Source organism: Pristiophorus japonicus, chromosome 3 (genome assembly GCF_044704955.1).
Source record: "Pristiophorus japonicus isolate sPriJap1 chromosome 3, sPriJap1.hap1, whole genome shotgun sequence".
Taxonomy (NCBI): domain Eukaryota; kingdom Metazoa; phylum Chordata; class Chondrichthyes; family Pristiophoridae; genus Pristiophorus; species Pristiophorus japonicus.
This window is the reverse complement of record NC_091979.1, coordinates 10,000,711-10,027,444: the sequence shown is the minus strand read 5'-3', so window position 1 is coordinate 10,027,444 and position 26,734 is coordinate 10,000,711. Positions and strand designations below refer to the sequence as shown.

General features: G+C 50.3%; 1 protein-coding gene across 1 annotated transcript in view; it reads right to left on the bottom strand.

Moving 5' to 3' along the window:
• The window catches only part of LOC139260450 (acid-sensing ion channel 4-A-like), a 951,337-nt gene extending 937,605 nt beyond the window's left edge, over positions 1–13,732 (bottom strand). The window contains exon 1 of the mRNA XM_070877013.1: positions 13,157–13,732. Within this exon, the coding sequence (XP_070733114.1) occupies positions 13,157–13,732 (576 nt within the window). The remainder of the gene's footprint in view (positions 1–13,156) is intronic.
• Between the last annotated feature and the right edge of the window lie 13,002 nt (positions 13,733–26,734).

The window sequence follows — 26,734 nt, the reverse complement described above, 5'->3', positions numbered from 1 at the left end:
TACTGCAATTGCATAGTTAATGATTAAACAGAACCAGGCAGATTCCGGAGTATTCCGAGAGAGCAGCCTGCCATGTTAGGAAGTTGTGTGTGCTGTGCTCTGTGAATATATCACAGTTGGTGACTGAGATGAGATATTTCAGATGATTTAAAGCTTAATTTTTGTTGGTGAAGGATTCAGCCAGCCGACAGAGAAAATTTGGAAGTTTCTATCTTTGGAAAACAGCTATAAAAATCCGAGGTAAAATACAGCACACGGTGTGAACAGCTAGAGGCTAAAATGGCAGGTTTAATCGGACATTTGGGGGAATATAGACACGACCGGGAATGTTTTAAATATGTGGATCAGCTAGAAATGTATTTAATTGCAAATAACATAATCGAAGTTCCAGACAATGCAGTCCAGAACCGGGCTGTGTTGGAACGTAAGAAAGCGATCTTCTTATCGGTAGCAGGTCCGGCATTATACGAAACCCTTGTAAATCTGCTTGTGCCTGACGAGCCAAAGGACACAACGCTTAAAGAGATTTTAACAAAGCTGGAGCAGCACTATAATCCCAAACCGTGAGAAATTGATGAAAGCTATCGTTTCAGGATTCGGAATCAAAAGGCTGATGAAAGTATCGATGATTACATCATAGCATTAAAAAAGCTATCGACGCACTGTCATTTTGGAAACTTTCAAAACCGAGCATTACGGGATCGTTTTGTTTGTGGGGTGAAAAATGATGTGATCAGAAGGAAGTTATTGACGACGGATGACTTGATTTTTGAGATTGCTTGTCAGACAGCGAGGTCGATAGGCATGGCCGAACAATATTCCTGAGAATTAAATAATGATTACGGTTGTCAGTCAACCGAGGTAAATCACCTGCAGGTTCAAAGTAAACGACAGGCAAGGCTGAAAGTCTCAGAAACTGGAAATTCTAACAGAGCATCGAAGTCGTGCTATAGATGCCTCGGACAACACATTGCTCAAAGTTGTCCATACGTGAAGGCAGTGTTTCTTCTGCAGAAAGACTGAGCATCTGGCGAAGGCATGCCGACTGAAGGGTAAACCAGGTTTTAAAGCTATGAGTCCAGCGTTCAAAGCTATGAATAGAAATCCCAAGAGACTACATAGCATGGAAGAACAACAACAGGACGAGGAGATGTTAGAGTTACACGTCATCAGGAGCACGAGGTTAACGGACAGCGATTCGGAAAGCATCAAAATCTACATAGATGTTGCGGGATTCAAGATACGAATGGAAATTGACACGGGTGCATCGTGAGTGTAGTACCGGAGTCACTGTACCGCGACAAATTGCGTGATTTCCAACTGGAGAAATCCAAGATAGAGCTGCGAGACTACTCCGGAGAGAAAATTCCTGTGGTAGGTCGTATCACCGTACCAGTGAAATATAAAGATCAATTTCAGAACTTGCCTCTAATAGTAGTGAAAGGAGACAAGCCTGCCTTACTAGGAAGAAATTGGTTGAGCTCACTGAAGCTGGATTGGGGTAAGATTTTCTGTGTGGAAGCGAGATTTTCATCAACGGATGAGGTTATCAAGCAGTATCCGAAGGTGTTCTGTGAAACGGGCAGTCCGATCCAAGGCTTCAAGGCGAGTGTCAGGGTACAGAAGGACGCTAGATCAGTTTACTACAAGGCACGTTCCGTACCATATGCACTCAAGGAGAAAGTTGAGCAAGAACTCAAAAGACTAGAGACTAAGAACATTATTTGTAAGATAGATTGATGTAATTGGGCTACACCCATCATTGTTGTACCTAAGTCCAATGGTAAGGTAAGGTTGTGTGGGGATTATAAAGTAACCGTAAACCAGGTTCTAGAGGGTAATGTCCCCAATAGATTGCCTTCCCCATCACAAGTGACACCCGATAGGGAAGAAGTGTTTTATTTTTCATACATTGATGAACTGCCAGTCACAGCTGAAGAGATTGGTAGAGCAATCAAACGTGACCCAGTGATGTCAAACATGTATGAGTATATTGCAAATGGATGGCCAAACCAGGTAACAGACAAAGATACACATCCATTCTTCATTCGTAGGAATGAATTATCAGTCGATAAAGATTATATCATGTGGGGTGCAAGAGTGGTTATACCAAATAAATTCAGGTCCAAATTATTAGGAGACCTCCATGACCAGCACTTGGGAATGTGCTTGACCAAGAGTTTTGCACACAGTTATTTATGGTGGCCAGGTCTTGATAAAGATATAGAGTACATCGTGAGGCAGTATACGACATGTCAATCGGTAAGCAAGCAACCACCACCAGGAGCATTACAGCCATGGAAATGGCCTCCCAGGGTGTGGCAAAGGCTACATATTGATTTTGCTGAGTTAGAAGGACAACAATTGTTCATTGTGATTGATAGCCATTCGAAGTGGGTTGAGGTGTTTCCAATGTGGAAAATAATAACAAGTAAAACATTGGAAATTTTGCGAAAATTATTTTCTGCATTTGGCCTCCCGGAAGAAATTGTTTCGGATAATGGACCACAATTTCATTCAGAAGAATTTGCACAATTCACGAGCAAAAATGGTGTGAAACATACCAAGGTTCCACCATACCATCCTGCTCCGAATGGTGCAACAGAGCGCACTGTACAAATTGTAAAACGTGCTCTCATAAAACAAATGTTAGATCCAAATCCAAGGAAACGACAGTTGTCATTGGTTCACAAATTGGCGAATTTTTTGATTACATATCGAAATATTCCTCATACAACTACGGGTAGAACACCAGCAGAGTTGTTTCTCAAACGACAGCCACGAACCAGATTCTTGTTGTTAAAGCCAAATTTGGCACTGTCCGTAGAAGAGACACAATTAAGACAGAAAGAGAATCATGATAGAGGTAGAGTAAAAGAGAGAAATGTGAAATTAAACCAGAAGGTGAGAGTGAAGAACCATCACCATAAATGGTTAAAGTGGTTACCAGGAAGAGTGGTGAAGATATGTGGCCCTCGCACATATTTGATCAAGATGTTTGATAATGGACAGGTTAGGTTTGTTCATATTGATCATATTTAACCTCGAGACATGAGAGGAGTTGAAGGTGGGAATGATTCAATTATTTCTGACTCATCAGATAGTTTTGATACACCAGTAGCAAATCCTAAATCCAATGTACTGGAAACAAATCCAGGAGAGAATCAGAATGAAAGTCTGAGTCCGAGTCAGGAAAACAAAGAGCCTGAAGTTAGAGAGAGTTCAAATGAAAATCAAGGAAATTCTGTGGAGGATAACGTTCCTCAGGATGAGCCTCGAATGAGTTTCGATTCGACACCATGTTTGGAAGGTTCTGTTCGAGAGCGAAGGTATCCTCTTCGAAACAGAAAACATGTGGTGAAGTTAAATTTGTAAATATGGAAAAAAATAAAATCTATATCCTATGTTATGTATAAACATGAAAGTTATGTATGATGTTTGTTATGATGGCTTCTTCATTAAGGAGGGAGAAGTGTAATGTCTGTCAGCTTGTAATGTTTGTAGCTCCACACTGTGGATGTGGACGAATTGTGTACTGCAATTGCACAGTTGATAATTAAACAGAACCAGGCACCTTTCGGAGTCTTCCGAGAGAGCAGCCTGCCATGTTAGGAAGCTGTGTGTGCTGTGCTCTGTGAATATATCACAGGAGGGTACAGCAGGAGTGGCGAGTTCGGGGCCCAGAAGAGGCGAGGGCCCAGGGGCAGCACGGGCCAGCCCTCACTCTGATATGTGTGCGCACTAGGTCCGTGCAGCAGAGCAGGTCTCCAGTCGTCCTGGTTAACCCTTGCCACTGGACCAAGACCGAGCTCTGTCAAGCCCGTGTGGTGGCTGGTGTGCAACGGTCACCCCACGTTAAAAAAATCCACGCACAGGCATCTTCCACCCTTCAGGATGTAGTTCGGGATCCGGAATATTAGATCCGTCATTGAAACACCTGTGAACTCATCCTTTTTGGCGTGGAGGCAAGTCATCCTCGATACGAGGGACTGTCTATGATGTACTGTCCAATACGGCAAGTACAGTCTCTGTAACAGACATTAAACAGAGGCCCCGTCTGCTCTTTCAGGTGGATGTAAAAGATCCCATGGCCACTATTTCGAAGAAGAGCAGGGGAGTTATCCCCGGTGTTCTGGCCAATATTCATCCGAAAACAGATTATCTGGTCGTTAACACATTGTTGTCTGTGGAAGCTTGCTGTGCGCAAATTGTCTGCCGCATTTCCGACATTACAACAGTGACCACACTCCAAAAGATTTTCATTGGCTGTAAAATGCTTTGCGATGTCCGGTGGTCATGAAAGGCGCAATATAAATTTAAGTCTTTCTTTCTTTAAGGAATTAAATCTGGCCTATATGTAACTCCAGGCCTACAGCATGGTGGTTGACCCTTAACTGCCCTCTGAAATGGCCCAGTCAGCCACTCAGAACATAAGAACATAAGAAATAGGAGCAGGAGTCAGCCATTTGGCCCCTCAAGCCTGCTCCACCATTCAATAAGATCATGGCTGATCTGATCATGGACTCAGCTCTACTTCCCCGCCCGTTCCCCATAACCCTTTACTCCCTTATCGCTCAAAAATCTGTCTATCTCCGCCTTAAATATATTCAATGACCCAGCCACCAGTTCTCTGGAGCAGAGAATTCCACAGATTTATAATCCTCTGAGAAGAAATTACTCCTCATCTCAGTTTTAAATGGGCAGCTCCTTATTCTGAGACTATGTCCCCTAGTGTTAGTTTCCACTGTGAGTGGAAATATCCTCTCTGCATCCACCTTGTCGGGCCCCCTCATTATCTTATATGTTTCGATAAGATCACCTCTCATTCTTCTGAATTCTAATGAGTAGAGGGCCAACCTCCTCAACCTTTCCTCATAAGCCAAGTCCCCTCATCTCCAGAATCAATCGAGTGAACCTTCTCTGAACAGCCTCCAATGCAAGTATATCTTCTTCCTTAAATACGGAGACCAAAACTGTACACAGCCTTCCCCTTTTTGCCACCAATGTGGATAAACTCACATTTATCCACATTATACTGCATCTGCCATACATATGCCCACTCAGCTGATCTGTCCACGTCCCCCTGCAGCCTCTTAGCATCCTCCTCACAGCTAGCACTGCCACCCAGCTTAGTGTCATCTGCAAACTTGGAGATATTACATATAATTCCTTCGTCTAAATCATTAATGTATATTGTAAATAGCTGGGGTCCCAGCACTAAACCTTGCGGTACCCCACTAGTCACTGCCTGCCATTCTGTAAATGAACCGTTTATTCCCACTCTTTGCTTCCTGTCTGCCAACAAGTTCTCTATTCACGTCAAATACATTACCCCCAATACCATGTGCTTTAATTGTGCACTCAAATCTCTTGTGTGGGACCTTGTCAATAGCCTTTTGAAAGTCCAAATACATCACATCCACTAGTTCTCCCTTGTTCACCCGATTAGTTACATCCTCAAAAAATTCTAGAAGATTTGTCAAGCATGATTTCCCTTTCATAAATCCCTGTTGACTTGGACCGAACCTGTCACTGCTTTCCAAATGTGCTGCTATTACATCTTTAATAATTGATTCCAACATTTTCCCCACTACCGATGTCAGGCTAACCGGTCTATAATTCCGTTTTCTCTCTCCCTCCTTTTTTAAAAAGTGGGGTTACATTAGCTACCCTCCAAACCATAGGAACTGATCCAGAATCAATCGAATGTTGGAAAATGACCACCAATGCATCCACTATTTATAGGGCCACTTCCTTAAGTACTCTGGGTGCAGACTATCAGGCCCTGGGGATTTATCGGTCTTCAATCCCATCAATTTCCCTAACACAATTTCCTGACTAATAAGGATTTCCTTCAGTTCCTTCTTCTTGCTAGACCCTCGGTCTCCGAGTATTTCCGGAAGGTTATTTGTGTCTTCCTTAGTGAAGACAGAACCAAAGTATTTGTTCAATTGGTCTGCCATTTCTTTGTTCCTCATTATAAATTCACCTGATTCTGACTGCAAGGGACCAACATTTGTCTTCACTAATCTTTTTCTCTTCACACATCTATAGAAGCTATTGCAGTCAGTTTTTATGTTCCCTGCTAGCTTTCTCTCATACTCTATTTTCCTCCTGCTAATTAAACCCTTTGTCCTCCTCTGTTGAATTCTAAATTTCTCCCAGTCCTCAGGTTTGCTGCTTTTTCTGGCCAATTTATATGTCTCTTCCTTGGATTTAACACTATCCCTAATTTCCCTTGTTAGCCACGGTTGAGCCACCTTCCCCGTTTTATTTTTATGCCAGACAGGGATGTACAATTGTTGAAGTTCATCCATGTGATCTTTAAATATCTGCCATTGCCTATCCACTGTCAACGCTTTAAAGTATCACTCGCCAGTCTATTCTAGACAATTCACGTCTCATACCATCAAAGTTACCTGGCATATCCCTCACTCTACCATTACCGTCGAGCCAGGTGACCAACCCTGGTTCAATGAGGAGCGCAGAAGAGCATGACAGGAGCAGCACCGGGCGTAAATAAAAATGAGATGCCAACCTGGGGAAGCTGCAACACAGGACTACGTGCATCCTAACCAGCGGTAGCAGCTGAGGGTAAATCCGTGCTCTCTGCTGTTTGAAATGATTGGTGCATGCAGCCTGCATTACCCACACAGTACGTTGCCTGCGTGCATCAGCCGGGGACCCAATATCATGAGTGGCCAGCGCAACTTAAAGGCAGCCTGCACCTCTTAAAGGGGAGGTGCATTTTGGCTGCACGAAGTGGCAGGAGTTTTTTTTTTAAACTGTATCTGTGCTCTGATATTTGAGCAATGCCTGAACATGCGAGAGAGAGGGAGTAGCAAGGTTTTCAGACAATGCACTGGAGGTCTTGGAGCAAGAGGTACAAACAAAGAGAGATGTGCTGTATCTGCAGGTGGTAATGAGGCACTCCAGACATGGAGAATCATAAAGAATCACACAAGCTTGCAGAACAGATGGAAGCCATTCGGCCCGTCGTGCTGACTATTGGAAACAGCCTTCGTGCTTATTCCTCTGTTCCCACAATCTATTAGGTAACCCAAGTTTCGTATAATCTGCAAACATTATAATGTTGCTCCCGAGGTCGTTAATAAAAATTGAAAAGAGAAATAGGCCCAAAATTGTTCCTTGGGGGTAAGCCCAGCACTGCAAACATCTTCCCAGTCTAAAATACACCCCCCCCGCCGACACCCCCCACCCCCGCACTTCCTGTACCACAGACAACTTTCCCCTTAATTCCATGGCCATTCAACTTCCTGACAAGTGTAATATTTTAGCAATGCCTCTCAAAATTCCATATATATAAAACATCTATTGCAATATATCACACTAATGCAGTTCAAAACAGACTGAACATATCAGATTGATACAGTCACACACAGACTGAATATATCAGATTGACACAGTCACACACAGACTAAATATATCAGATTGATAGTCACACACAGACTGAATATATCAAACTGACAGTCACACAGACTGAATATTTCACATTGATAGTCACACAGACTGAATTTGACAAGGCATTTTACAATGTGCCACATAAAAGGTTACTGCACAAGATAAAAGTTCACGGGGTTGGGGGTAATATATTAGCATGGATAGAGGATTGGCAAACTAACAGAGAACAGAGAGTCAGGATAAATGGTTCATTCTCTGGTTGGCAACCTGTAACTAGTGGGGTGCCGCAGGGATCATTGCTGAGACCCCAACTATTTACAATCTATATTAACGACTTGGAAGAAGGGACTGAGTATAACGTAGCCAAGTTTGCTGACAATACAAAGATGGGACAAAAAGCAATTTGTGAGGAGGACACAACAAATCTGCAAAAGGACATAGACAGGCTAAGTGAGTGGGCAAAAACTTGGCAGATGGAGTACAATGTTGGAAAGTGAGGTCATGCACTTTGGCAGAAAAACTCAAAGAGCAAGTTATTATTTAAATGGAGAAAGATTATAAAATGCCGCAGTACAGTGGGACCTGGGGGTACTTGTGCATGAAACACAAAAGGATAGTATGCAGGTACAGCAAGTGATCAGGAAGGCCAATGGTACCTTGGCCTTTATTGCAAAGGGGGTGGAATATAAAAGCAGGGAAGTCTTGCTCCAGCTGTATAAGGTATTGGTGAGGCCACACCTGGAATACTGCGTGCAGTTTTGATTTCCATATTTACGAAAGGATATACTTGCTTTGGAGGCAGTTCAGAGAAGGTTCACTCGGTTGATTCCAGGGATGAGGGGGTTGATTTATGAGGAAAGGTTGTAGGTTGGGCCTCTACTCATTGGAATTCAGAAGAATGAGAGGTGATCTTATCAAAATGTATAAGATTATGAGGGGGCTTGACAAAGTGGATGCAGAGAGGATGTTTCCACTGATGGGGGAGACTAGAACTAGAGGGCACAATCTTAGAATAAGGGGATGCCCATTTAAAACTGAGATGAGGAGAAATTTCTTCTCTCAGAGGGTTGTAAATCTGTGGAATTCGCTGCCTCAGAGAGCTGTGGAAGCTGGGACAGAGAAACATCGAAACACAGAAACATAGAAAATAGGTGCAGGAGTAGGCCATTCGGCCCTTCGAACCTGCACCACCATTCAATATGATCATGGCTGATCATGCTTTCTCTCCATATCCCTTGATCACTTCAGCCATAAGGGCCACAACTAACTCCCTTTTGAATATATCTAACGAACTGGTCTCAACAACTTTCTGTGGTAGAGAATTCCACAGGTTCAAAATTCTCTGAGTGAAGACGTTTTTCCTCATCTCAGTCCTAAATGGCTTACCCCTTATCCTTACACTGTGATCCCTGGTTCTGGACTTTCCCAACATTCTTCCTGCATCTAACCTGTCCAATCCCGTCAGAATTTTATATGTTTCTATGAGATCCCCTCTCATTCTTCTAAATTCAGTGAATATAAGCCTAGTCAATCCAGTCTTTCTTCATATATCAGTCCTGCCATCCCGGGAATCAGTCTGGTAAACCTTCGCTGTACTCCCTCAATAGCAAGAATGTCCTTCCTCAGATTAGGAGACCAAAACTGTACACAATATTCAAGGTGTGGCCTCACCAAGACCCTGTACAACTGCAGTATGACCTCTCTGCTCCTATACTCAATTCCTCTCACTATGAAGGCCAACATGCCATTTGCCTTCTTCACCACCTACTGTACCTGCATGTCAACTTTCAATGACTGATGTACCATGACACCCAGGTCTCATTGCACCTCCCCTTTTCCTAATCTGTCACCATTCAGATAATATTCTGCCTTCCTGTTTTTGCCACCAAAGTGGATAACCTCACATTTATCCACATTAAACTGCATCTGCCATGCATTTGCCCACTCAACTAACCTGTCCAAGTCACCCTGCAGCCTCTTAGCATCCTCCTCACAGCTCACACTGCCACCCAGCTTAGTGTCATCTGCAAACTTGGAGATATTACATTCAATTCCTTCGTCTAAATCATTAATGTATATTGTAAAGAGCTGGGGTCCCAGCACTGAACGTTTTGGCACCCCACTAGTAACTGCCTGCCATTCTGAAAATGACCCATTTATTCCTACTCTTTGCTTGCTGTCTGCCAACCAGTTCTCTATCCGTGTCAATACGTTACCCCCAATACCATGTGTTTTAATTTTGCACACTAATCTCTTGTGTGGGACCTTGTCAAAAGCCTTTTGAAAGTCCAAATACACCACATTCACTGGTTCTCCCTTGTCCACTCTATTAGTTACATCCTCAAAAATTTCTAAAAGATTTGTCAAGCATGATTTCCCTTTCATAAATCCCTGCTGACTTGGACCGATCCTGTCACTGCTTTCCAAATGTGCAGCTATTACATCTTTAATAATTGATTCCAACATTTTCCCCACTACCGATGTCAGGCTAACCGGTCTATAATTCTCTGTTTTCTCTCTCCCTTCTTTTTTAAAAAGTGGGATAACATTAGCTGCCCTCCAGTCCATAGGAACTGATCCAGAGACTATAGACTGTTGGAAAATGACCACCAATGCATCCACTATTTCTAGGGCCACTTCCTTGAGTACTCTGGTTTGCAGACTATCAGGCCCTGGGGATTTATCGGCCTTCAATCCCATCAATTTCCCTTACACAATTTCCTGACTAATAAGGATTTCCTTCAGTTCCTCCTTCTCACTAGATCCTCAGTCCCCTAGTATTTCTGGGAGCTTATTTGTGTCTTCCTTAGTGAAGACAGAACCAAAGTATTTGTTCAATTGGTCTGCCATTTCTTTGTTCCCCATTATAAATTCACCTGATTCTGACTGCAAGAGACCTACATTTGTCTTCACTAATCTTTTTCTCTTCACATGTCTATAGAAGCTTTTACAGTCAGTTTTTATGTTCCCTGCAAGCTTATTCTCATATTCTATTTTTCCCCTCCTAATTAAACCCTTTGTCCTCCACTGCTGAATTCTAAATTTCTCCCAGTCCTCAGGTTTGCTGCTTTTTCTGGCCAATTTATATGCCTCTTCCTTGGATTTTACACTATCCCTAATTTCCCTTGTTAGCCACGGTTGAGCCAACTTCCCGGTTTTATTTTTACGCCAGACAGGGATGTACAATTGTGGAAGTTCATCCACGTGATTTTTAAATGTCTGCCATCGCCTATTGATCAGACATTGAATAAATTTAAGACAGAAATAGACAGTATCTTAAATGATAAGGGGATAAGGGGTTATAGGGAGCGGGCGGGGAAGTGGAGCTGAGTCAATGATCAGTTCAGCCATGATCTTATTGAATGGCAGAGCAGGCTCGAGGGGCCAGGTGGCCTACTCCTGCTCCTATTTCTTATGTTCTTATGTTCTTATCAGATTGATACAGTCACACACAGACTGAATATATCAGCTTGATACAGTCACACACAGACTGAATATATCAGATTGATACAGAGACACAGACTGAATATATCAGATTGATACAGTCACACAGGCTGAATATATCAGATTTATACAGTCACACACAGACTGAATATATCAGATTGACACAGTCACACAGACTGAATATATCAGATTGATACAGAGACACAGACTGAATATATCAGATTGATACAGTCACACAGACTGAATGTATCAGATTGATACAGTCACACACAGACTGAATATATCAGATTGATACAGTCACACACAGACTGAATATAGCAGATTGATACAGTCACAAACAGACTGAATATATCAGATTGATACAGTTACACAGACTGAATATATCAGATTGATACAGTCACACACAGACTGAATATATCAGATTGATACAGAGACACAGACTGAATACATCAGATTGATACAGTCACACAGACTGAATGTATCAGATTGATACAGTCACACACAGAATGAATATATCAGATTGATACAGTCACACACAGACTGAATATATCAGATTGATACAGTCACACACAGACTGAATATTATCAGATTGATACAGTCACACACAGACTGAATATATCAGATTGATACAGAGACACAGACTGAATATATCAGATTGATACAGTCACACAGTCTGAATATATCAGATTGATACAGAGACACAGACTGAATACATCAGATTGATACAGTCACACACAGACTGAATGTATCAGATTGATACAGTCACAAACAGACTGAATATATCAGATTGATACAGTTACACAGACTGAATATATCAGATTGATACAGTCACACACAGACTGAATATATCAGATTGATACAGAGACATAGACTGAATACATCAGATTGATACAGTCACACAGACTGAATGTATCAGATTGATACAGTCACACACAGAATGAATATATCAGATTGATACAGTCACACACAGACTGAATATATCAGATTGATACAGTCACACACAGACTGAATATTATCAGATTGATACAGTCACACACAGACTGAATATATCAGATTGATACAGAGACACAGACTGAATATATCAGATTGATACAGTCACACAGACTGAATATATCAGATTGATACAGTCACACACAGACTGAATATATCAGATTGATACAGTCACACACAGACTGAATATATCAGATTGATACAGAGACACAGACTGAATACATCAGATTGATACAGTCACACAGACTGAATGTATCAGATTGATACAGAGACACAGACTGAATATATCAGATTGATACAGTCACACAGACTGAATGTATCAGATTGATACAGAGACACAGACTGAATATATCAGATTGATACAGTCATACACAGACTGAATGTATCAGATTGATACAGTCACACAGACTGAATTTATCAGATTGATACAGTCACACACAGACTGAATTTATCAGATTGATACAGTCACACACAGAATGAATATACCAGATTGCTACATTTGCAAGTCTCAGTGCAGAAGCTTCTCCCCTCCCTGTAATTGTTGCACTTTTCAGAGTGTCCCGGTTGTAAACACTATTATATACAACAGTTGCACAGCAACCAAGTGCCTGAGTGTGCGATTATGTGGAGCGTGATAGAGAGCAGAAAGCAGCTCCTGTGTCAACCATCGCCGAGCACTCACTGGTATATTGTCCTGTCAACCTGCTTTGATGATTGTTAGCCTCTCTCACTGCACGGGCACTGAGTATGAGCTCGATCCGTCTCATACAGGCTTACCTGGGGAGGTAACCCTGCCCACGGCGGGGCAAGCCCGGGGGGCACCTATTTCACCTTCCCTCAAGCCCCGCACGCATTGTACAGTGCTCCACTTCATCGCACCGTACTACACAGGTCACCCTGTAAATCACACATTTCACACAAGCTTGATGAGCCCTCTCGGAGTTTAAAGATTGCCTGTGTTTGAGGTTTCGAATATTCCCCCCCCCCCCACTGCCAACTCCCATTTATCAAAAGTAATTTGCGTCTCCGTTAAATTGCGGGGAATTAGAACCTTACGCATTAAACCCTGAGCCCATTGAAAGTCTCCCGGGGAAGCCAGGCAGCTGTACAATCGTTAAACCATTTCTCTCAATACTTCTGCCCTTTCTACGTCTTGCTTTACCCTCGCCGAATTGGGTTACGACTGCACCCCCCCCCCCCCCCCCCCCCGAGGGTAGCGAGGCTAAGGGTGTAACCTGCCCTCCCCGGGGATTTTGCAAAGACATCGATGGGGAAAGGGTTAAATTAAAGCGAGACCTACCACCGAGAAGTTGTGTGCCGAGCAGTAGGAGCCGCTGAAGTTACAGTTTTTCAGCATCTCTTCGATCTGGTGGCCGGTCCGGTTGAAGATATCCAGCATGTCGGGCTGGGGGTAGTCCTGGATGGCCGCCTTGTGGGCGTCCTTGCTCTTGGGGGGCAGGCCGGTCATGTTGGCCAGGTGGTAGATGTCAGCATCTGTCAGCGCCGTGTGGCGGAACCTGTTCATGTTGCAGATGGTGATGGCGGGGAAGCGGATCTCGTGGCCGGGCTCCTCGTCCAACGCGGTCACGTGATGGTAGTCCAGGTACAAAATGGTGCAGCTGGCCACCTGGTAGAGGAAGAAGAGCATCGAGGAGAGGACAGCGGCCGCCCACAGGCTCTGCTTGACACCGCAGCCTCCCGGCACAAAGACATGGTTGATGCCGTGCAGCGAGCAGGTATCGGCGAAGCTGACCAGGTCGGTGGCGGTGGACTGACAGGCCTCCTCGATCAGACTCTTCCTGTCACATTCCGCCGTCCCCTTCTGCCTCTCGTCGTCCTCCGAAAAGGCAATTTTGCAAACGATTTCAATCGGCATCTGGGTGCTGTGTGCAAGATGCCTAGTAACGGACAGCAGAGATGGCAGAGTCTTCTGAGCAGCGGACTGGCTGTGTGACAGAACTTGCTGGGAGAGAGAGAGAGAGAGAGAGAGAGAGAGAGAGACGGAGAGAGAGACGGAGAGAGAGAAAAAGAAAGAGGAAAAGAGAGAGAGAGAGACACAGAGGGAGATAGGGAGCCAGGAATCAGCTCACAAACCACTATTTCGACTTCCTGTCTCTCCTCCCTACTTGATCAGCGTGCGGTGTCCTGCTTATCAGCAGTAATACAGCTGTCAGGGAGCTCAGTCCGTACACCAGCGTATAAAATGCAGCGTTTACACAAGAGCTAATAGAACTCAGAGCTGCTTAATAATTCATGAGGGAGGCCCATCATCATCTTCACCCTCTTCTTCCATGGTGATGCAACAACTTCCAACCCACTTGTTTGAGTGAGGAGTTTATCTGTCTCCCCCCACTGCCCGCACCCCCGACACCCCCCCCCCCCCACCAACAAAACAAGCAATGAAAGGAAGTTTCTCGCCTCTCGCTCGCCTGCTGTCTTCTGTCACTCAATCTGTGGGATGGGAGGGCGGAGGGGGCGGACGGACTGGGGAGGGTGCAGTGTGGCGGGGGGGGGGGCGGGGGGGGCGAACGGACCGGGGAGGGTGCAGTGTGGCAGGGGAGGGGGGGAATTGGGAGAGGAGGAGGGGGCAGTGTGGCGGGGGGGAATGGGGAGAGGGGGAGGGGGCAGTGTGGTGGGGGGGGTGAACAGGGAGGGGGGGAAGGGGAATGGGGCTGTGGGAGGGGAGGGGGTCGTGCAGTTGGGGGGGGAGAGGGACCAGGTGAGGGAGGGGAGGGTGTCGTCCTGTGCGGGGTTCGGGGGGGAGAGGACCGGGTGGGGGAGGGGAGGGGGGGTCGTGCTGTGCGGGGTTTTGGGGGGAGTGGACCGGGTGGGGGGTGGGGGAGAGGGGACCGGGTGGGGGAGGGGGAGGGGAGTCATGCTGTGCTGTGTTTGGGGGGAGGGGACCGGGTGAGGGAGGGGGAGAAGGGACCGGGTGGGGGAGGGGAGGGGGGTCGTGCTGTGCGGGGTTTGGGGGGGAGGGGACCGGGTGGGGGGTGGGGGAGAGGGGACCGGGTGGGGGAGGGGGAGGGGAGTCATGCTGTGCTGTGTTTGGGGGGAGGGGACCGGGTGAGGGAGGGGGAGAAGGGACCGGGTGGGGGAGGGGAGGGGGGTCGTGCTGTGCGGGGTTTGGGGGGAGGGGACCGAGTGTGGGAGGGGAGGGGGTCGTGCTGTGCGGGGTTCGGGGGGTTCGGAGACTGGGTGAGCGAGGGGAGGGGGGGGGAGAGGGACCGGGTGTGGGAGGGGAGGGTGTCATGCTGTGCTGGGTTTGGGGGGAGGGGACAGGGTGGGGGAGGGGAGGGGGATCGTGCTGTGCTGTGTTTGGGGGGAGGGGACCGGGTGAGGGAGGGGGAGAAGGGACCGGGTGGGGGAGGGGAGAGGGGTCGTGCTGTGCGGGGTTTGGGGGGAGGGGACCGAGTGGGGGAGGGGAGGGGGTCGTGCTGTGCGGGGTTCGGGGGGGTTCGGGGACTGGGTGAGCGAGGGGAGGGGTGGGGAGAGGGACCGGGTGTGGGAGGGGAGGGGGTCGTGCTGTGCGGGGTTCGGGGGGGTTCGGGGACTGGGTGAGCGAGGGGAGGGGTGGGGAGAGGGACCGGGTGTGGGAGGGGAGGGGGTCGTGCTGTGCGGGGTTCGGGGGGGTTCGGGGACTGGGTGAGCGAGGGGAGGGGGGGGGAGAGGGACCGGGTGTGGGAGGGGAGGGGGTCGTGCTGTGCGGGGTTCGGGGGGTTCGGAGACTGGGTGAGCGAGGGGAGGGGGGGGGGGAGAGGGACCGGGTGTGGGAGGGGAGGGGGTCGTGCTGTGCGGGGTTCGGGGGGTTCGGAGACTGGGTGAGCGAGGGGAGGGGGGGGGGAGAGGGACCGGGTGTGGGAGGGGAGGGGGTCGTGCTGTGCTGGGTTCGCGGGGAGGAGACCGGGTGGGGGGTGGGGGAGAGGGGACCGTGTAGGGGAGGGGAGGGTGTCGTGCTTCGCAGGGTTCGGGGAGGGGACCGGGTGGGGGAGAGGGGGGGGCGTGCCGTTGGTGGTGGGGGTGGGGGGGGGAAGAGGGGACCGGGTGGGGGAGGGGAGGGGGTCGTGCTGTGCGGGTTTCGGGGTGCTCGGGGACTGGGTGTGGGGGAGAGTGCCGGAGGGTCTTTGATTGCCGAAGGGGCTCTGAGCTACAATGTGTCTCTGCAGACTCTCCACAGCCGGCAACTGATTAATGGAAGCAATAATGAACGGTGAGGGAGCAGCGATTGGCACCACTCCACCTCCATCACTCAATCACCATGAGGAGGAGACGAGATGTTGGGCTATTGATCTGTCACTCCGTCTGTCCGGACTAGCTCTCACACAAAACATCTGGACAACCCCTCCCCTCCCGAGCAGACACTAATGCAAATACTTCCGCAGCCAGTGGGAATGTTAATGACTGGTCCTGTTGTGTCGAGACCGGATGACAAAGCAATTATTGTATCCCCGACTTAACCCTTTTCCTGACTGTGCTGGCCCCGCTCCAACATTGAGCAGATATCTCCAGGGTGCAATAATCTGACACTCTGCCCAGACTCTGCTCAATCTGATCAATAAAATGTTACCGCTGTAAAACATTCTATCAATGAGCTCCACGATCCCCACACAGAGCTCGGCAAAGCACTCCCAATCACTTCCTGTAATCTACTTTTCCCAATTATTTATTCTGACGATATACACTTTTATAATTGCTGTGATCAACCTCTCTCCCCCCTCGGGCTCCACTCAAACTCTGGGAGCCCTCCCCTCCCTCCCCTCACCTTCCCCATTGCCCCTACAAATGGCTGTCCCCTTCAACGTCCTTCCCCAATTCCCCTTGGGGAGAACATTTCTCTCCAACGCACCCCCTCCTGGGTCCTGTGGCCTCGGGCTCCACATAGCAGTACGGCCGCTGCTATTCTCGTCCCTTCACAGAATTCCCCCCCGGAGAGGAGTGTGAAGCAGTGGAACGGCTGGCGTGTTTGCCCAGCTTCCATCCCAGAAGGACAAACCGACGGTATTTGCCGACGGTGAGAAACTAGAATCTGTGCAGCGGTGGTGAAATTTATGGGCCAAGTGCAAACTAAACGCCAGTGCTGAGGGACAGCCAGAGAGTAACACGGGGTAACGGGGTGTCGGTCATTATCTCAGGGGCTGGAATACAAGTGGTGGAAGTGATGGTCTAATTTGTATATCATCATTATCACAGGCAGTCCCTCGGAATCGAGGAAGACTTGCTTCCACTCTAAAAATGAATCCTTAGGTGGCGGAACAGTTCAATACGAGAGCCACAGTCCCTGTCACAGGTGGGACAGACAGTGGTTGAGGGAAGGGGAGGGTGGGACTGGTTTGCCGCACGCTCCTTCCGCTGCCTGCGCTTGGTTTCTGCATGCTCTCGGTGACGAGACTCGAGGTGCTCAGCGCCCTCCCGGATGCACTTCCTCCACTTAGGGCGGTCTTTGGCCAGGGACTCCCAGGTGTCGGTGGGGATGTTGCACTTTATCAGGGAGGCTTTGAGGGTGGTCCCTTGTAACGTTTCCTCTGCCCCACCTTTGGCTCATTTGCCGTGAAGGAGCTCCGAGTAGAGCGCTTGCTTTGGGAGTCTCGTGTCTGGCATGCGAACGATGTGGCCCTGCCCAGCGGAGCTGGTCGAGTCTGGTCAGTGCTTCGATGCTGGGGATGTTGTCCTGAGTGACCCAGTGCACACACATATCGCAGTGTGGGCTGGCTCGTGCTGCCCCTGGGCCCCGACCCCACCGCTCCTCTGGTGCTCGCAGAGCTGGAAATGATGTTACAGTTTATACCGAGCTCGGGTCAGACCCTGTCCAGAGTCACTGCGTCCAGTTCTGGCCCCCGCCCCTCGGGGGGGGGGGTATATCGGCCTCGGAGGGTGGGGGCAGATTCCCCAGACTGATACCCGGGGCTGAGAGGGTTAAATCCCGAGGGCAGGTTGCACAGACTGGGCCTGTGTTCCCTCGAGTGTAGAAGATTACGGGGCGATCTGATTGAGGGGTTTACGATGATTAAAGGAATCGATGGGGGGGGGATCGAGAGAAACCATTCCCCTCTGGTGGGGGGAGTCCAGAACAAGGGGCAGGACCTTAAAATTAGAGCCCGGCCGTTCAGGGGTGATGTCAGGAAACACTTCTTCACACAAAGGGGCAGTGGGAATCGGGAACTCTCTCCCCCAAAAGGCTGTTCAGGCTGGGGGTCAATTGGAGCTTTCAACACTGTGATTTTAGTTGGGTAAGGGCATTCAGGGATACGGAGCAAAGGCGGGTAAATGGGGATACGATACAGATCAGCCATGATCTAACTGAATGGCGGAACAGGCTCGAGGGGCTGAATGGCCTCCTCCTGTTCCTGTGTAACAGGCTCGAGGGGTTGAATGGCCTCCTCCTGTTCCTGTGTAACAAGCTCGAGGGGCTGAATGGCCTCCTCCTGTTCCTGTGTAACAGGCTCGAGGGGTTGAATGGCCTCCTCCTGTTCCTGTGTAACAAGCTCGAGGGGTTGAATGGCCTCCTCCTCTTCCTGTGAAACAAGCTCGAGGGGCTGAATGGCCTCCTCCTGTTCCTGTGTAACAGGCTCGAGGGGCTGAATGGCCTCCTCCTGTTCCTGTGAAACAAGCTCGAGGGGTTGAATGGCCTCCTCCTCTTCCTGTGAAACAAGCTCGAGGGGTTGAATGGCCTCCTCCTGTTCCTGTGTAACAAGCTCGAGGGGCTGAATGGCCTCCTCCTGTTCCTGTGTAACAGGCTCGAGGGGTTGAATGGCCTCCTCCTGTTCCTGTGTAACAAGCTCGAGGGGTTGAATGGCCTCCTCCTCTTCCTGTGAAACAAGCTCGAGGGGCTGAATGGCCTCCTCCTGTTCCTGTGTAACAGGCTCGAGGGGCTGAATGGCCTCCTCCTGTTCCTGTGAAACAAGCTCGAGGGGCTGAATGGCCTCCTCCTGTTCCTGTGTAACAAGCTCGAGGGGCTGAATGGCCTCCTCCTCTTCCGGTGTAACAGGCTTGAGGGGCTGAATGGGCCTCCTGCTATTCCTGTGTAACAGGATCAAGGGGTTGAATGGCCTCCTCCTGTTCCTGTGAAACAAGCTCGAGGGGCTGAATGGCCTCCTCCTGTTCCTGTGAAACAAGCTCGAGGGGTTGAATGGCCTCCTCCTGTTCCTGTGAAACAAGCTCGAGGGGTTGAATGGCCTCCTCCTGTTCCTGTGTAACAGGCTCGAGGGGCTGAATGGCCTCCTCCTGTTCCTGTGTAACAAGCTCGAGGGGCTGAATGGCCTCCCATTTCAATAATCCATCACTCACCTTTGAACTATATATCTCACCTATTGGCCCAGTTACATTTAATGCTTTTATTGTGGTAGAACCTTTACATTTTGAGCTGTGTTGCTATATTTCGGCCCCCAATAGATGGAGAAGTAGGGAAATTCCAATGTCTGACTCCTCAGTACCATGTGCAGCAAGCATCACTTTCTGTTGTCAGAACGTGCCGATTGCGGGCTGAAGGAAGTCCCAGTGATATCGAGCTCATCTTCTGCCATCTTGGCCATCGCATGATGCAACGGAAATGGAGTTATTGACTCATCTCAGATAAAGATAAGAAAAGAAAGACTTGCATTTATATAGCGCTTCTACAGCCTATGCACTGTTGTAATGTCGGAAACACAGCAGACAATGTGTGCGCAGAAAGCTCCGTGTTATTAGTGATGTTGGTTGAGGGATAAATATTGGCCCCAGGACACCGGGGATAACTCCCCTGCTCTTCTTCGAAAAAGTGCCATGGGATATTTCACATCCACCTGAGAGAGCAAACGGGGCCTTGGTTTAACATCTCATCTGAATGACGGCACCTCCCACAGCGCGGCACTCACTCAGTACTGCCCCTCCGACAGTGCGGCGCTCACTCAGTACTGCCCCTCCGACAGTGCGGCGCTCCCTCAGTACTGCCCCTCCGACAGTGTGGCGCTCCCTCAGTGCTGCCCCTCCGACAGTGCGGTGCTCCCTCAGTGCTGCCCCTCCGACAGTGCGGTGCTCACTCAGTACTGCCCCTCCGACAGTGCGGCGCTCCCTCAGTACTGCCCCTCCGACAGTGTGGCGCTCCCTCAGTGCTGCCCCTCCGACAGTGCGGTGCTCCCTCAGTGCTGCCCCTCCGACAGTGCGGTGCTCCCTCAGTACTGCCCCTCCAACAGTGCAGCACTCCCTCAGTACTGCCCCTCCAACACTGCGGCGCTCCCTCAGTACTGCCCCTCCGACAGTGCGGCACTCCCTCAGTACTGCCCCTCTGACAGTGCAGCGCTCCCTCAGTGCTGCCTCTCCAACGCTGCAGCACTCCCTCAGTACTGCCCCTCCAACAGTGCGGCACTCTCTCAGTACTGCCTCTCAAATAGTGCAGCACTCCCTCAGTACTGCCCCTCTGATACTGCAACGCACCCTCAGTACTGCCCCTCCAACAGTGCAGCGCTCCCTCTGTACTGCCCCTCCAACAGTGCAGCACTCCCTCTGTACTACCCTTCCGACAGTGCAGCGCTCCCTCAGTACTGCCCCTCCGACAGTGCGGCGCTCCCTCAGTACTGCCCCTCCGACAGTGCGGCGCTCCCTCAGCTCTGCCACTCCGATAGTGCGGCGCTCCCTCAGTACTGCCCCTCCGACAGTGCGGCGCTCCCTCAGCTCTGCCACTCCGATAGTGCAGCGCTCCCTCTGTACTACCCTTCCGACAGTGCAGCGCTCCCTCAGTACTGCCCCTCCGACAGTGCGGCGCTCCCTCAGTACTGCCCCTCCAACAGTGCGGCGCTCCCTCAGCTCTGCCACTCCGATAGTGCGGCGCTCCCTCAGCACTGACCTTCCGACAGTGCAGCGCTCCCTCAGTACTGCCCCTCCAACAGTGCAGCACTCCCTCAGTACTGCCCCTCCGACAGTGCGGCGCTCCCTCAGTACTGCCCCTCCAACAGTGCAGCACTCCCTCTGTACTACCCTTCCGACAGTGCAGCGCTCCCTCAGTACTGCCCCTCCGACAGTGCGGCGCTCCCTCAGTACTGCCCCTCCGACAGTGCGGCGCTCCCTCAGCTCTGCCACTCCGATAGTGCGGCGCTCCCTCAGCACTGACCTTCCGACAGTGCAGCGCTCCCTCAGTACTGCCCCTCCAACAGTGCAGCACTCCCTCAGTACTGCCCCTCCGACAGTGCGGCGCTCCCTCAGTACTGCCTCTCCGACAGTGCGGCGCTCCCTCAGTACTGCCCCTCCGACAGTGCGGCGCTCCCTCAGTACTGTCCCTCTGACAGTGCGGCGCTGCCTCAGTACTGCCACTCCGACAGTGCGGCGCTCCCTCAATACTGCCCCTCCGACAGTGCGGCGCTCCCTCAGTACTGCCCCTCCGACAGTGCGGCGCTCCCTCAGTACTGCCCCTCCGACAGTGCGGCACTCCCTCAGTACTGACCCTCCGACAGTGCGGCGCTCCCTCAGTACTGCCCCTCCGACAGTGCGGCGCTCCCTCAGTACTGCCCCTCCGACAGTGTGGCGCTCCCTCAGTACTGCCCCTCCGACAGTGAGGCGCTCCCTCAGTACTGCCCCGCCGACAATGAGGCGCTCCCTCAGTGCTGTCCCTCCGACAGTGCGGTGCTCCCTCAGTGCTGCCCCTCCGACAGTGCGGTGCTCCCTCAGTACTGCCCCTCCAACACTGCGGCGCTCCCTCAGTACTGCCCCTCCGACAGTGCGGCACTCCCTCAGTACTGCCCCTCTGACAGTGCAGCGCTCCCTCAGTGCTGCCTCTCCAACGCTGCAGCACTCCCTCAGTACTGCCCCTCCAACAGTGCGGCACTCTCTCAGTACTGCCTCTCAAATAGTGCAGCACTCCCTCAGTACTGCCCCTCCAACAGTGCAGCGCTCCCTCTGTACTGCCCCTCCAACAGTGCAGCACTCCCTCTGTACTACCCTTCCGACAGTGCAGCGCTCCCTCAGTACTGCCCCTCCGACAGTGCGGTGCTCCCTCAGTACTGCCCCTCCGACAGTGTGGCGCTCCCTCAGCTCTGCCACTCCGATAGTGCGGCGCTCCCTCAGTACTGCCCCTCCGACAGTGCGGCGCTCCCTCAGCTCTGCCACTCCGATAGTGCAGCGCTCCCTCAGCACTGACCTTCCGACAGTGCAGCGCTCCCTCAGTACTGCCCCTCCAACAGTGCAGCACTCCCTCAGTACTGCCCCTCCGACAGTGCGGCGCTCCCTCAGTACTGCCACTCCGACAGTGCGGCGCTGCCTCAGTACTGCCCCTCCGACAGTGCGGCGCTCCCTCAGTACTGCCCCTCCAACAGTGCAGCACTCCCTCAGTACTGCCCCTCCGACAGTGCGGCGCTCCCTCAGTACTGCCCCTCTGACAGTGCGGCACTCCCTCAGTACTGCCCCTCCAACAGTGCGGCGCTCCCTCAGTACTGCCCCTCCGACACTGCGGCGCTCCCTCAGTACTGCCCCTCCGACAGTGCGGCGCTCCCTCAGTACTGCCCCTCCGACAGTGCAGCGCTCCCTCAGTACTGCCCCTCCGACACTGCGGCGCTCCCTCAGTACTGCCCCTCCGACAGTGCGGCGCTCCCTCAGTACTGCCCCTCCGACAGTGCGGCGCTCCCTCAGTACTGCCCCTCCGACAGTGCGGCGCTCCCTCAGTACTGCCCTGGAGTGTCAGCCGAGCTGGACAGTGGGATTAGGCTGGATAACGTTCTTTCGACTGGCACGGATGTCCTGCTTCTGTTCTGTCAGCCTCTGTGATTCTCCGCGTAGTGTGGCTTTATCGGTAACTATCTTGGATTTCGGCCCGTCGTTTCGGATTCTCCCACAAGTTGAAACATTGGGCTGGAAATTGTGGTGCTGACGTTTGAGAAGTTGTCGGTTCAATCTCCACAACCTGCGATATTCAGTCTCTGCGCTGAAAGAACGACGGCTGCGCTAAATCAAGCGCTGGCGGCCGAGGTGAGTGGCATTCGGCTCCAATATCAGTTGTTGTGTAATGGGGAGTGTGCGTTGGTGCAGGCCATGTCCAGCCATTAAAGGGGAGGAGGATCAGAGGGGTCTGCACACCTCCCCCCAATGATTCAGGTAGTGTAGAACGGCGATTCACTGAGGGAGGAATTGCAGAGTACTCTGACAGCCCACGACACTCAGGGACAGAGCAGCATTTATCGGGCTTCAGACACAGACTGCGCTCTCTGGCACTCACAACTGACCTTTGCAACGAAGGTACTGGGCCGTGCAGTATATCTGCTTCATCGGCTCTTTGCTTCAGAATTCACACGTTGCTATTCAGAACTAGTCGGTTTATTAGCAAAAGGTTTAACAATCACACGACACATGACCAGTTCATCCACCAGGCTCACAACCACCTGCCCCATCGTGGATCCCCCGAACCCAACTAGCCGGGGTTTTATTGAGTCTTGTGAACATCACGTGACTGGCTGAAGCCCCTCCCAACTCAACAGCCCCACCAACCATAGAAACATAGAAACATAGAAAATAGGTGCAGGAGTAGGCCATTCGGCCCTTCTAGCCTGCACCGCCATTCAATGAGTTCATGGCTGAACATTCAACTTCAGTACCCCATTCCTGCTTTCTCGCCATACCCCTTGATCCCCCTAGCAGTAAGGACCTCATCTAACTCCTTTTTGAATATATTTAGTGAATTGGCCTCAACAACTTTCTGTGGTAGAGAATTCCACAGGTTCACCACTCTCTGGGTGAAGAAGTTCCTCCGCATCTCGGTCCTAAATGGCTTACCCCTTATCCTTAGACTGTGACCCCTGGTTCTGGACTTCCCCAACATTGGGAACATTCTTCCTGCATCTAACCTGTCTAACCCCGTCAGAATTTTATATGTTTCTATGAGGTCCCCTCTCATTCTTCTGAACTCACAGGTGCGTCACTTTACATATCGGCCCGCCCCCGTCGCGAGGGGGCTGGATCACGCCAGCGCTCCACCGCCCCACCCCGCCCCCACCCCCCCCACTGCCGCTGTGGGCGCGAGGCGGTAAAAAGGGGGGCGCTACTGAAGTTTGAAGATCGTGCGCCCAACAAGCGTTGCTCGCTCGCTAACGGCACGACCCGCACGGCGAAGGGGCCGAGACACGAACATGTGACGTGCAGCGCGGGAATCGCCCAGGCGTTGCGCGACTGTCTGTGACTCCCATCGCCAGCCCCCCTCCCCACCCACCCCCCCCCCCCCCAAACCGATCCCCGGGACCCCCCACCCTCCCATACTGTGCCCGGGGACACCACCTGCAAACCGATCCCTGGGACCCCGCATCCCGCCTCAAACCAATCCCTGGGACCCCCCCCCCAACCAAACCAATCCCGGGGACCCCTCCCATACTGAGCCCGGGGTCCCTCCTCATCTGACATTACCCCCTCAGACATTACCCCCTCCGACATTACCCCCTCCGACATTACCCACCCTGACATTACTCCCTCTGACATTATCCCCTGACAATATCCCCTGACATTATCCCACCTTGACATAGAAACATCGAAATTTACAGCACAGAAGGAGGCCATTTCGGCCCATCGTGTCCGCGCCGGCCGACAAAGAGCCGCACGGCCCTCGGTCAGCAGCCCCAAATGTTACATATAAACCTATGAACAATGAACAATGACGGAGAGGTAAAGAGCACCCAGCCCAACCAGTCCGCCTCACACAGCTGCAACACCCCTTACACTGAAACATTCTATACTCCACCCCAACCAGAGCCATGTGATCTCCTGGGAGAGGCAAAAACCAGATTAAAAACCCTGGCCAAAAGATCTGTGAAAATTCCTCTCCGACCCATCCAGGCGATCGAAACTAGTCCAGGAGATCGCGCTGCCTGTATTCGATACCCTGCAGTACTTACCATCGTATCTGCGCCGGCCAACAAAAGGTTATCCAGTCTAATCCCAATTCCCAGCTCTAGGTCCGTAACTCTGAAGGTTACAGCACTTCAAGTGCCCATCCAAGCATCTTTTAAATGTGGTGAGGGCTTCTGCAATCACCATCCTTCCAAACAGTGAGTTCCAGATCCCCACAACCCTCTGCGTAAAGAAGCCCTCCTCAAATCCCTTCTAAACCTTCCACCATCCATCTTAAACCTGTGCCCCCTCATAATAGACCCCACCACTAATGGAAATAGACCCTTGCTATCCACTATATCCAGGCTCCTCAAAATGTTATACACCTCAATGAGGTCTCCTCTCAACCTCCTCTGTTCCAATGAGAACAAACCCAGCCTATCCAATCTGCGCTCAGACCTAAGATTCTCCATTCCAGGCAGCATCCTAGTAAATCTCCTCTGCACCCTCTCTAGTGCAATCACGTTCTTCCTATAATACGCTGACCAGAACTGCACGCAGTACTCCAGCTGTGGCCTAACAAAAGTATTATACAATTTAAGCATAACCTCCCTGCTCTTGTATTCTATGCCTCGGCCAATAAAGGCAAGCATTCCGTATGCCTTCTTAACCACCTTATCCACCTGGCCTGCTACTTTCAGAGATCTGTGGACAAGCACTCCAAGGTCCCTTTGTTCCTCTACACTATGAAGTGGCCTACCGCTTAATGTGTAGACCCTTTCCTTATTGGCCCTCCCAAAGTGCATCACCTCACACTTCTCTGAATTAAATTCCATTTGCCACTGCTCTGCCCACCTGACCAGTAGATTGATATCTTCCTGCAGCCCATGACTTTCCTCTTCATTATCAATCACACAGCCAATTTTAGTGTCATTTGCAAACTTTTTAATCATACTCCCTATATTCAAATCTAAATCATTGATATATACCACAAAAAGCAAGGGACCCAGTACTGAGCCCTGTGAAACCCCACAGGAAACATCCTTCCAGTCACAAAAACACCCATCAACCATTACCCTTTGCTTCCTATGTCTAAGCCAATTTTGGATCCAACTTGCCACTTTATCCTGGATCCCATGGGCTTTCACCTTCATGACCAGTCTGCCATGTGGACCTTATCAAAAGCTTTGCTAAAGTCCATATACACTACATCGTACGCACTACCCTCATCGACCCTCTTGGTTACCTCCTTGAAAAATTCAATCTGGTTAGTCAAACACGATCTTCCCTTAACAGATCCGTGTTGACTGTCCCTAATTAACCCTTGCTTTTCTAAATGTAGATTTATCCTGTCTTTCAGGAGTTTTTCCAATAATTTTCCCAGCACTGAGGTTAGACTGACAGGCCTGTAATTACTCAACCTATCCCTTTCTACCTTCTTAAACAAGGGTACTACATTAGCAGTCCTCCAATCCTCCGTCACCATGCCCAGATCCAAAGAGGACTGGAAAATGATGGTCAAGGCCTCTGCTATTTCCTCTTTTACTTCACTCAACAGCCTGGGATGCATTTCATCCGGGCCTGGGGACTTATTCACTTTCAAAGCTGCTAAACCCTTTAATACTTCCTCTCATTACCCTCCTCTGGCATTGCCCTTGAATAATTTCCTGTTGTTTCCCCTCAGTCAGTTTCTAATCCATTCCCTCTGAACCCCCACATCTTTTGAATGTATCAAAAGACTTTCATGTGGAATTTTGCCAAAAGCCATGTTGAAGTCTAGATTCCCATAGTCCACTTCAATAAATCTGGTACTTAATGGTCTGTATTATCTGGCATGTATAAAACCACCAACTGGTTCGCAAATCATAGAACTTAACAGCACCGAAAGAGGCCATTTCAGCCCATCGTGTCCGCGCCGACCGACCAAGAGCTACCCAGCCTAATCCCACTTTCCAGCTCTCGGTCCGTAGCCCTGTAGGTTACGGCACTTCAGGTGCACATTCAAGTACTTTTTAAATGTGGTGAGGGTTTCTGCCTCTACCACCATTTCAGGCAGCAAGTTCCAGACCCCCACCACCCTCTGGGTAAAAGAATTTCCCCTCAT